Source organism: Solanum pennellii, chromosome 3, assembly GCF_001406875.1.
Source record: "Solanum pennellii chromosome 3, SPENNV200".
Taxonomy (NCBI): Eukaryota; Viridiplantae; Streptophyta; class Magnoliopsida; order Solanales; family Solanaceae; genus Solanum; species Solanum pennellii.
This window is the reverse complement of record NC_028639.1, coordinates 12,493,775-12,506,734: the sequence shown is the minus strand read 5'-3', so window position 1 is coordinate 12,506,734 and position 12,960 is coordinate 12,493,775. Positions and strand designations below refer to the sequence as shown.

The window sequence follows — 12,960 nt, the reverse complement described above, 5'->3', positions numbered from 1 at the left end:
CTACCCCTACTAGCCCCACCCCACCCCACCCCCAAAAAGAAAAATATTGTTTTTTTAAAAAAAAAATCAACTTCAAATTTAACTTTTTCACCCCTATCCTGGACCCCCCTACCCCCGCCACGAAAAATTCTTAGGTCTGATTTTTAAAAAAATTTAACTTCAAAAATTATTTTCTACTCAAGTAAAAAAATAAAATATATTTTTCAAAAACATTTTTCATTCAAAAACCAAACACCAAAACATTTTTCATTCAAAACCAAACACCAAAAGATATTATACAATAATTAAGTTTTGATAAATTAAGATAGATAACTAAATATTAGGAAATTGTAATATATGAGTTGCATTAAAGTTGTAATAATTTAAGAAATTAAGACTTAACCCTAGGCTTTCAATTTGAGAAATACGAGAGTGGACATATTAGTTGACATTAAAATTTAGAAAAGTGATTATAGTATTGTGGGTGTCTATAGACTTGTTTACTTATGAATTATGCATATATACTTGATAAGTTAAAAACACTATGAGGCATTGGGGAAAGAAAAAACATTGGGGAACTAGCTTGCTTGACTTTTGGTTCTTCAATAAAGGCAGGTTATAATTTATTCTATGTGATAGATAGACTCTTAATAGTGATTGATAGTCATTGAGTGATATTGTGAATTTTTCTATGCACTTGCTTGTTGTTGTGTGGATAATTAAGGTGTTGTTGCGATAAATTTGTAATCACAAAACCATGAAATCTATAATTTTGAACTTGTTCTATAAAAGTGATGTCTTAAATAAAAAAGGCTTAAGGTAATATCGTTAAGGAAGTTGAAAGAGATGATAAAGAATAATGAATTAGCGATATGGTTGGATCGGGTGTCACGAGCCGACACGATATATTTGGATTGGGTGCCACAAATTGGCACGAAATATTTGAATCGAGCGTCATGTTCTGACACAATATTATTGGATCGAGTGTCATGTTCCGACATGATAACATTGAAGAAAAATATATTACAGTAATTTAATGTACTCAATCTCAAAGAACCTAAATTTCAAAAGAGAGTGGTGTGGAGGTATGAGTCCCCATGTGTGTTCTCTATATTGTGGACTATAATTTATACTTTTTATAGTGTTGTTGTCACTTATTCATGTTTGTTGTTGCTTGTCACCTGGTAAGTTCTATAGTTAATTTCATGTTATTACTTCATTCATATTGATTTCTATTTTGAGTCAACTGATGATACCTACTTAGTACATATATTTTCTTCGTTTTCCTTTTGTGGAATGCAACGAGTATACTAGTGATTTCGACTCGCCCTCAGCTCTAGTCAATCTCTAGCACATCAGGTTCCAGGGTGAGCTATTCATTTTATCTTGTGTTCGATTCTCTCGGCTATGACATGATGTCCTTAGTTTCAACATAAAGTATTTTGTTTATTTATTTTAGTGTCTTTCATACTCTTAGACTTAATATTTGGATTAGATATACTTGATATGATGACTTTCAGGTTTTGGAAAACGATACATAATAAGATTTGAGCTTTCATTTTATGCTTGTATTACGTAAGTTGGGGTTAAATTTATTGGTCCACTCACCTAGTAGGTTAAGTGTGAGTTTCACTCATAAGTCATTTTGAATCGTCACAACTAATGTTTTGAATCTATTTACCCATTTCGCTATGTCATTACAAAATGTCTAATACCTATAAGTTTTCTTCAATTTAAGTGTCTAGCTAATAGAAACACAATTTAGTTCAAATAAATAAATAAATTTTATGAAAATATTTAAGTGGATACTTATGACTTAAGCGTTACGTTAATCTAGTTATATGTGCCATGATTTATTTTGATATTATTCCTAATATAAGGTAGGTTCAATTTTAAAATATCTTATTAGAGATGACTCGATTATAAGGCCGTTAAGATAATATTTGGGGTCTTAAATTGGGAGCCCCACTTTTTCTTAAAGCTATATGTTATATATTCCATATGTTAAAAGTATTTTTTAAAGAAGTGCACCGTTAATATTGATGGATAAACAGAAACGTGCAAAGATTGTGGTGTTAGGCCCGAAAGTTAGTAATTGGGTGATGATGATGGGTAAAAGAAGAATGAGAATTAAATATTAAATTAAGGTGCAATTGGGTAGGCTCTGATTATGGTACAGTTTCAAAGTTAACATGGTTCGCCAGTGGTTCGCAACCAGTCGGCTTTTATTTTTTTTATTAGTGTTCTTTTTTACTATCTCTGTTCAGAATTATTTGTCATGTTGCGCTTATTGAAAGTCAATTTAATTAATTTTCAAAGGTAAATTAGATCACATTAGTTCGATATTTCAGCCAAAAAAATTACATATTCTAAAACTATATGAAAAGTACTATAAATTACAATTTTTTGCATATTAATATGATGTAAAGATACATTTTCAAATATTAGTCAAAGTTTTTACAATTTGACTCTAAAATTAAAATCATGACAAACAATACCGGACGGAGGAAGTAATTATTATTACAAGTAAATTGTGGTATATTGAGATAGGTAAATAAATATTAGATATATTGTGTTACATGAATTCCATTAAAGTTATATCAATTGAAAGTATTGAAATTTATCCTTAGATTTAAACATTAGGAAATTGATTATAGATTAAGTTGAGTTATTGCGTTTAGACTAGAATGTAGCAATATGGGTATATATAAACTCGTTTACTTATAAATTTTGCATACTTGTAGGTTTGAAAATCATTTGAGGCATTGAAGAAAGAAAAATCATAGGTGAATTAGCTCACTTGACATCAAATTTTTTGATGGAGATAGGTTATGGTTTATTCTATATGATAGATAGACTCTTAATAGTGATTGATAGTCATTGTGTGATATCATGAATTTTTCTTTCAATTGGCCGAAAAATGTACCTATTTACACCACAAAATTATACTTGACATCGACTCTTCGGTGAAGGTAGGTTATATTTATTTCATATACAAAAATTTTCTTTGATGTAATTTTTAAATATTCTTATACTTTTTCATAATTATTATCTTTGAACATATTATATTAAGTTTGAAACTTAAAATTTGGATGGTCCAATAAAGGTTATAGTTCATAAATGTCCGTAACTCTAATGAGGCTCAAATCAAAATCAAACCAATACTAATATTTTTTTTAAATAAATAATCAACAAAACATTAAAAAATGACAATAATGTCGAATATTTGTTCTTTAGTTTATATTAGTTTAGTCTGTTAAAATACATAATCACTCTAATTTTAATTTTTCTTTAATATTTAGTCATGCAATTAGTACTTGTCAAACTTATTTTAGCATGATTATTTAGTACTTTTAAATTATGTGTTTTAATTATTACTTATTAATTAGTAACATTTGTTTTATGTGATCTTACTATTACTTTTTTTTAAAAAATATTTTAGTGTCATCACTCATTTCATATTTGTGTTATTTTCTTAAGATAACACCTTATAAGTATATTTTGTGGAACTAAAAAGTGTTGGAAACACAAGTTAACTATATATTTATATTAAAATATTTCAAGATTGAAAATTCCAAACATTATTAGTTTGATTTGATTTATAAATTTAAAAATCCCTCACAAATCATTTAGTTTGATATTTAAAAATCAAACTAATCTGGCTATGTACATCCAGACCGAATATGATGGACCAACAACCAGCAATTGAATGAATTAGTTTTTGCAACTAGTGTGTCTATGCATATATATATATATATATATATATATATATATATATATATATATATATACATACACGACAGAACAAAAATTGTATGAATTAGTTTTCGCCACAAGTTGTATATATCTGTATACTTAATACGACGGAACAAAAATTGAATGAATTAGTTTTTGCAACTAGTAGTATGTGTATATATATATATATCGTGAATACGACGGAGCAACAACCGGCAATTGAATGATTTTATTACATTAATTATGGGAGACATAATTATTATTATTATTATTCTTGTAGAAAGAAGAATTATGACTATCATAATTGTCATGTGCCTATCAAAATCAGCAGGTGCATGGATGTGTATCAGCTCATCTGCTGGACAAACTATAGCCCAGTGTTGCTAGTTTCATAATAACTACACAATTTGTACCTTGCTTTTAGAAACATAATGAAATTTCAATCTTGAATTTGTGTCTAAGCTAAGAGAAGTAAGAAAAAGACTTATAAATTCGATATCGTCATTTTAGCCATATTAGTGATTTTTGTCCCTTTTAGTTTTTCCTATGTGCCTTTTCAACTAGTGTCATTTTAATTAGCTTAAAATTGAAAACTTTTCAGCCTATATGTTTGAACAATATCAATGTCATGATATTTTTGGTTATATAACTATGACTAGAAAGCTCATAGTGAAATTATTCTTATGTACTTGAATAAATGTGTGTAGATCACAAAATTTTCTCTAACATTATTATTTGCTTTCCACCGAGCACGAAATTTGATGTGTTTTGTTAGGTCTAAAGACAATCCTAAAATTGATATGTTAAAATATTACAAGTAGTAATAGTTTTATTGGAGAATTTTACCCTTACACGTTAATGTGACAATGAGAGTGTAGTAATAGTAAAGGGTACGTACCTGTGTCCATGGGAAATGTCTAACGGCGGCAAAAGCAAAGGTAACAGCAGGGTTCATGTGAGCACCAGATATATGTCCAACAGCATATATCATGACAGTTACAATGAGTCCACCAGCTACGGACGCTCCGAGCTTTGATACTTTGTGTTCATCGCTCCAACTAAGACTTGCTGCACCACATGTAACAAACACTAATAGGTACGTCGCTATTATCTCTGCTATCACCTACACAACATTCATTATCACATCATCCATCAACAATAACATACATACTATTTTTATTTTATTATCTAAACAATATGAATACCTTTTTTATAATACCAGATCGATTATACTTTTGAAAAAAGCTTGATTTCGGATCTTCCTTCAATACCAATTCATTTTGGTTTATGCTTTTGCTACGGTTCCCTCCTTCACTCTCCATTCTTCACAGATACTTAATAAAGTATACACAAATATATAATTGAAAATGTTTCTAAAGGAGACGAATTGAAAGAGCTAGCTAGCTAGCTAGGGAATTTACTTCTACTTTAGCTCTAACAAATACCGAAACTACACTTATATATATAGAAAAAAAGAATATGCACGCTTTTGAGTGAAAAGTGTCTATCTTTAATTCGGACCCACACACAACCATGTGTGTTGGAGTAAATATCTCCAAAGCTCAACCATGTGTGTTGGAGTAAATATCTCCGAAGCTCATTTAATTAACTATGTTATAAAGTCATTCATTCAATTTAAGATTTTTCTCTTATTAAATCACTTAATTTATACATTTATTATTATAAAATTACACCAATATTAAATAATAGAATAAATTAATTTTTGTATCATATAAATAAGAATCCACAGGTAAAATTAATGTATGAATTTAATTATGTCAAATTAGCTCTCAATTTAATTAAAATCACTGCCATAGATGTATATCGCTGGAGTAAGGAGGTTGTATGGAGAAAAAAATCACTGCTTTTTTTTTTTTTGCGCTGTTTAGTTTTTTTATTTAGCATTTCTTTTTATTTATTATTTTAATCGCGATAAAATGTGGACTATTTATTTTTTTAAAAAAAAAATCAAGTTCCTATACATAACCTTATACTTTTATTCATAATCGATCTTAGATTGGAGATTGATTTATTTACACCAAAAATCAAAAAAAAAAGAGTAAGTGTGTGTTGAGGTAAATTTATTTTTTTTCGCAAAAGTTTTAAAAAAACATTGAGAAGAACATTGCAAGCCTATAAATTTCCCGATTTATAATTTTGTCAATTATGAAAATTGTTGATGGATTGGGTTTAAGATATGAGTTTTCTTAATTTTGTTTTATCTGTGGGTCCATGTCAATATGACATAAAAATCTAATTTACTTTGTCCTAACATAAATTTTAATGATAAATTTAGTTGAATGATTTTATAAAGAAAGTTTTTAAATTGAGTGATTTTTATTGATAAAAAATAAAGTTGAGTGACTTTACTTGATAATTCTCCATAATTGAGTGACATTTTGAGATATTTACCGTCTATATGTGTTTGTATTATCTCTTTTCCTTTTTTATTATTTATGTTGATTGGTTTCATATTTAATTGTAGCTATACATATATTTTCTCCCTCTACTCAAAGGAGCATACTATTTTATATATTCATCACTAAAGGTCTCAATGCTAATCTTATCTCTATATCTTGGGACGGTCCCATGAGTTTTCACTTTTGCTTATTGACATCTAAATATAGATTATTTATATTAACCAAATAAAGTTTTCGATATAATTATACAACATGAGCCAAAGATGAGGTATAAGGAACCAATAACTTTAACTGTGTCAATGCTTATGTCACATAGCTGTAACAATCAATGGTTTCTTAGTTTTTGGTTATTACATTTCTATTCATCATAATAACATTGTATAACTTAGGATAAATTTCCCTCCTATTTTATGTCTCGAAATAAGAAAGCTGGTGAAATATCAATAGAAAGACAATTTCCGATGGATGTCCCATCAGAGTTTGGCTCATCGTAAGAAATTTTCAACCAAAAATTCAATAGCAAAAACATTAGCATTATAACAACCTATTACCACTGCACGAAAAAGGCATAACTTTTGTTATGGATATCCAACTTTAAATATATATCCTTTAAATATAGAATTTGATACATATATATATATATATAACGTAATTTTCTGACTAAGAGTGACTAATTAGACACCTGAGGTGGCTGTGGCTACGCCACTGGTGGCACAAGTCCCAAGGGACTAATCAAGGCGCGTTTATAACAGAAAAACAAAATAAGAAAGTTGAACACTTAATAGTTGACCAAAGTGAACTTTTGGGGTTAGTGAACTCGAAATCAAGGTGTGAAAGTCCTGTAGGTCCATATATATACGGTGTTTTCAGATTTAGTTGGATAGTTTGGATGGGTCTCAAGGGGCTTTGAAGTCATTTGAGTACCTGATTCTGCATTTATAACCAAACTAGACTAGATAATTGAAGGTCTGTTCACGGGTCTAATATTAATTATTTTTAATTTAAAATTAAATTTTTAAAACCTAAATTTTCATTTTATTTTATTATAGTTTCTAAAATTTTTCTACCATTTAAAAAAATTACAAAATTCCCTCAGATACATCCCTATTCTCGGTCAGATACATCACTATTTACAACAAATTTTAATGTGACAGAAAATAAATTGCGATCACCAGTAAAATTTACAAACTTAACTTTATTGATCAAGATAGATTGCGGGCACAATTCTGTTGATTCTTTGATTCTACTCTCGTAAGATTTATCCATGATTTGAGGCCGTTAGTGACATATTTCTCGAACTAGGATGATTTAGATTTGACTTCTCTATATGAATAATCCATCAATTGCGGAGTATTCGAGATCTTGATCTCTTTGTGGAATTTCTGAGATGCCTTTTAAGAGAATTTAGTACCTTTCATATAGACATAAACCAGGGTTTGAGGTTGAGTAGCCTCCAAGAATCCTAATTTGAGTTAAACACAAGTTGTAGAGTCCCAACTCGAATTGCACGCATCTTATAGAGTCCCACAAAATTTCAATGTCTACAATCACTATCTCCTCGCTCGTACATCTCTATCCTCTCTCGGATACATCTTTATCCCCTCTTGGATACATCTTTCCTATCGGATACACCCATATTCCCTCTCGAATACTCCTCCCCTCTCGAATTCTCCGTGAAATATGTGTCTGCAAGTTTTTTTGAATAGTGTCACGGCCAATGTATCCACATTTCTGTTGATGTATCCAAAAAATTTTAATTCGAATTTTTTTTTGTAATTTGAAAAATAGTATGGATATAATGTAATTAGCTCTTAACACTATGAAAATTTATGTAATGTTTATTTAATTTATGTGACATATTTTTCTTTGTAGTCAATTTCAAAAGAATGATATGTTAGTATATTCAATAATATTTTGACTTCAAAATATTTGTTTATTCTTAGTAAGATGATTTATGATCATATGAACATCTATGGTTTATTTTAGACTACAAGTTTTAAAAGTGTTTTTTTTAAAAAAAACTTTATGTTAAGTCGAATAAACATTAAATAAATTGAAATGGAGTGAGTACAAACTTTAGATCCATTTTATATTTATGAAATTTAAGTTTGTTAACTATTTTGCCTTTTAACAAAATTAAAAATGAAAATACTAAAGCTTTTTCACTATTTATATTTAATAGTATATTTTTATCAATATTCCGCCGATAATAACCTAAATTGTAATAAAGAAACTTAATTTGAAATTCAAGTATTGATACCAATTGTGGAAACATTTGTTTTTGAGTTATAAAACATTCATAATCTAATATTTAATATGCTCCGTACTCTCGACGAATGACACTAATTTATTATAATTTCAGATTGTATGAAGTAGAAAATCAAGACTTAAAAGTGCAACTCACAATTATATGAAGATAGTTATGAGTTAATTGTTACTCATTAGAGATATATATGTCATATGTTAATTGTCATAATAAAACAATATGAAAATCATATGAGATAATTTATTTATAGTTGAAAATTGTTTATGAAAAATGGAGTAAAAATTATATATTTTAATATGTTTATGTCATATACATATTAGTGTAAGAATTTTCACACTATAAATTTATTTTCTTATATTAATATGTAATTTATTTTAATATGAAAAATTGCAAATTTGATGTTTTATGAAAAATTGGTATGAGTATTTTTGTATGTCCTCATAGTAAAAGGTTTTTTACTTTATAATATAGAGGAATATTACTCAAAATAAGTTATCAAGTCAATTAATCATATTAGTTGTAACATATTAATCTGATTTTTCTTAGATAAATATCACGTAAATCAAATTTTTAAGTCTTAACAAATTAAATCATTAATTTAGAATTACCGTTAGACCTATAAAAATCATTAGTATGCTGTATAAATAAAAATTTATCCTACATTTATTTAATAGATATTTTTGGTTTGATGAAAATTTTACACTGTATAAAAAATAAATATATATGAAGTGTAATATCTCATTTAAATTAGTCTATATTAAGAAAAAAGTATGATTGAAAATGTGGATTCATATTAAATTTCACATCATTCGGATACACATGACATTTAGAAAAATATATTTGGTTGTTTTGTCATTACGAATTTATTACAAAACTTTCTTGATACCATAACTTAGAAAGACACATTCTAAAATCTTTATGAATTAACAATTTTACCCTAGATCGTCCTTAACTTGGCTCTTCTATATAATAGAAAATACAACCCCCCAAACACAGGGACGTATGCATCATATATTGGTATGTAAAGCAAATAGAATAAAATGTAGCCACGTATATATAGAAGCTCATATGCGCCATCGAATGTCAATTTGAAAGAATTATGGGCATACAAGAAGTAGATATGGAATAATGAACTATACCAATCTGATTAGTTTGTCATATAACTTTTAAAGAAATTTCCACTATAATATAAACATATATTATGCGTAGGTTGAAGTACTTCAACTATCTCTAATACAAATGATCACGCCGCCAAGACGTGATCAAGATCAATTGTAAGACATAAGTTTTCAAAAATTGTATGTCTAAGATTTTATGCATATATTGTAATTGCAGTTTGGTACGAGGTATGCCCCCATGATCTCACTATGAGGGTCTTCCCACAGGCCATATATATGTGCCACGTATTGGCTCGAGTCAGGGAAAACTAGTACATGACATCTCAGGTATGCCACAACATTCGGGCTCGCTATATATAATGGCTTGGTCTTAATTATGTGCACAAAATCATGTTCCACGAGTGTGCCCAATAAAACCTATGAATACCCTCCCGCCACTATCTTTTATCAAGCAATGCCTTACAAGGACTGTGACATTGATTTTATGATAAAGATCATTACGATATTAGGTAGACATTCTATATAAACACTTAAGTCTTTTAAACAGAACATGTAATTGGCATTACCTCGTGGTTTATTTTATAACTATGTTCGAACATATACATGTGATTATGCTAGAGCCATTTATTTTATTCATAAAAAGTGACATATATGTCATGCGACTTCTAAGAATTTCAAACAAAAACACTTTCGATCATGTGAAATATTAGGTAAACTTTATTGAGTTTTAAAGGTGTAAATAGGAAATGAAGGTTTATTACTCTCTTGAATAGTTGTGATTATGCCTAAGGGTTGTGCCCTTTATGAAAGGTCGTATCCTTTCTAAAAAGTTGTGACGGTTTGAAAGGTTGTACCTTTTTCAAAGTGTTGTAACTTTTTTGAAAGGTTGTCTTCTTTCCAAAGAGTTGTGATCTTTACCCTTTGTTAACTATGAATAGATAGACTTTCTCTATTTTTCTGCACTTCCTCCCTTCTCTAGCATACTTTCTAACAAAACAAAATCGATCGACCTTGTCTGTGTGTGATCTGTTGCTGTCATTTTGAGTTCGTTGAATATTTTGAAGTTTAAGGTATCATTACTTCTTTAATGGTTAATCCAATTTATCTTGGGAGGAATTAATCTGCAACTTTGGATACTTGAGGGATTAAATTTCTTAAGGACACACAGTGAGTTATGTGGACACAGATAGTTCTTTATTTTTCTTTTCATCCTTTATTATTTATGATTTTTTAATCCGAATATAAGAGATAACTAGCTTAAGAAACTTAACCTTAATGATATTTTCTATGGTAAGAAAATTACTTCTATTTTTTGTGGAAAAAAAAAAGAAGAAAAAGAGAATTATTTTATATAACTATGAGAAAAAGTAAATGAATATATGTTGTATCCTAACAATATTTAAACATGAGTTTAGTTTCCTATTGAAATTATATGTCTTCTTGAGAAAAAAAGAAAATGATGGAAACTGAAAAAAGGGAAAAAAATAGCAAGAGAAGTGACTTGCATGGAATCATTGCTGACAGATAGAATATGATTCAGTTAGAGTAAAAATCTGCTTTCATCTTTATTTTTCTTGATTATTTTTTTTTGTAAGTTATGAGATTTATTTCATAAATGTTAGGATAGATTGTCATTATGTGATGATCTCAGTATATGTCTATAGTATTATTAATATGTATTCTGTTTAGAGGAGAGAAAAAAACTTTTGTAGTTTTCTACTCTATGTGAAATTTGATTGCGTTTGACTTTTGGAGACTAAAATCTTCTAATTTTTTTACTCCTTTGGTTTGACGATTATAAGAATTTCACGAACAAATCATATTGTGCATTGGTTTGAAGAATATAGAAATTTCACCAATTTGTTAAATACTCTATTTGAATAAATATTCTGATATGAAGAGTACATAATCTTCCTCAGGAATATTAAGACTAAATTATTTGAAACAAATAAAATCCTCCTCTTAAGCTAGAAACAGGGTTGTATTTGAGGTTTCTGGTAATTAAAACTTATTTAGTTTACTACTTGGTCTGAATGTGAAATTGATTTTAAGAATATAAAAACTTCATCAGAATTCAAGGTTCATCCGATTAACGATTAGAAGAATATAAAAACTTCATCATTAAACGAGAAACAAGTTGTATAAATATTGAATTTTTTTTGATACTAAGTGCTCTGTCTAGTTGTGACAAAAAGGGGAAAAACATTAGTAACATAAAATTAGTGATTTTTGTGCCTACAATGAATGTTTCTATGCATTACATCTCCTAAAAAAGGCTTCATATTGTCAATGTAAATGAGAAACAAATTAAAAAAAACTCTGTTTTTTCAGAAACAGAGGAACAAAAGTTTTATTTGTTAGTAATATGAGCAACAAATTAAAAAAATCTTTTGTTTTTAAAGAAAGGGAGCAACAAAAAGTTCTTTTTTCAGGCTTTTGTTGTATTATGATAGAGAACTCCTTGTCGCCCCTTGAAGTATGTACAAGCAATAACTCTGGAAATATAATAATCTAACAATTTCCAGTACAGTTTATTCCATATGAGAAAGAAAAATAATGGAACTATTCCTAAACAGGTTAAAATAAGACCTAAGCATGTTGATGGTATGTTCATTGAATATGCTACAAATAGTAAATTATGTCAATTTTTAATTCATATGTCGAGACTGTCAGATAGTTAAGTGAAGGGGGTCTAAAAAATCTTGGAACGAACCAAATGAGAATCTACTTAATAAATAGATTCATAGGTGTAGTTGTCACGACCCAAAACGGGTCGTGAGTGGCACCCACACTTATCCTACTATGTGAGCGAACCAACCAATCTAAACCCCAACATTTCAACCATAATAAAACAGAATTTAATGCGGAAGACTTAAAACTCATTAACGGAATCAATTAATAACTTCTAAAATTTAATGCTTATCATCCCCAAAATCTGGAAGTCATCACCACAAGAACATCTATCCTCAAATTACTAAATCTAAGAATATCTAGGAAGCTAAAATAAATAAACAGCTAGTCCATGCCGGAACTTCAAGGCATCAAGACATGAAGAAGAAGATCCAGTCCAAGCTAGAAGCAATAGCTCACCCTGAGATCTGACGTGATGAAGACTGGCTAGAGTTGCGGTTGAGTTGAAGACGATGGCACGTTTGCTGCACTCCACAATTAACAAAGAAAAACAAATACAAGTAGGGGTCAGTACAAGGCACAAGTACTGAGTAGATATCATCGGCCAACTCAAAATAGAAAGCAATATATTTCAGATAATAACATAAAATCAACTAATATTCTTAACAGGTGACAACAACATTTACCATAACCCTTGGCCACAACACCAAGCACATCTATGAGGACTCAAGCCTCCACACCATACTCATTTGGGAAACAGGTTCTTTAGATTGAGTATATTAACATATTTCAAGATTCATTCTCTTTACTA

At 28.9% G+C, this 12,960-nt stretch overlaps 1 protein-coding gene across 1 annotated transcript in view; it reads right to left on the bottom strand.

The window, feature by feature from the left end:
- LOC107012832 (aquaporin NIP2-1-like) overlaps positions 1-5,147 on the bottom strand; it is an 8,387-nt gene extending 3,240 nt beyond the window's left edge. The window contains exons 1-2 of the mRNA XM_015212770.2: positions 4,920-5,147; positions 4,613-4,837 (exon numbers count right to left, since the gene is read on the bottom strand). Coding sequence (XP_015068256.1) covers positions 4,613-4,837; positions 4,920-5,036 — 342 coding nt within the window. The 5' untranslated portion in view covers positions 5,037-5,147. The remainder of the gene's footprint in view (positions 1-4,612; positions 4,838-4,919) is intronic.
- Between the last annotated feature and the right edge of the window lie 7,813 nt (positions 5,148-12,960).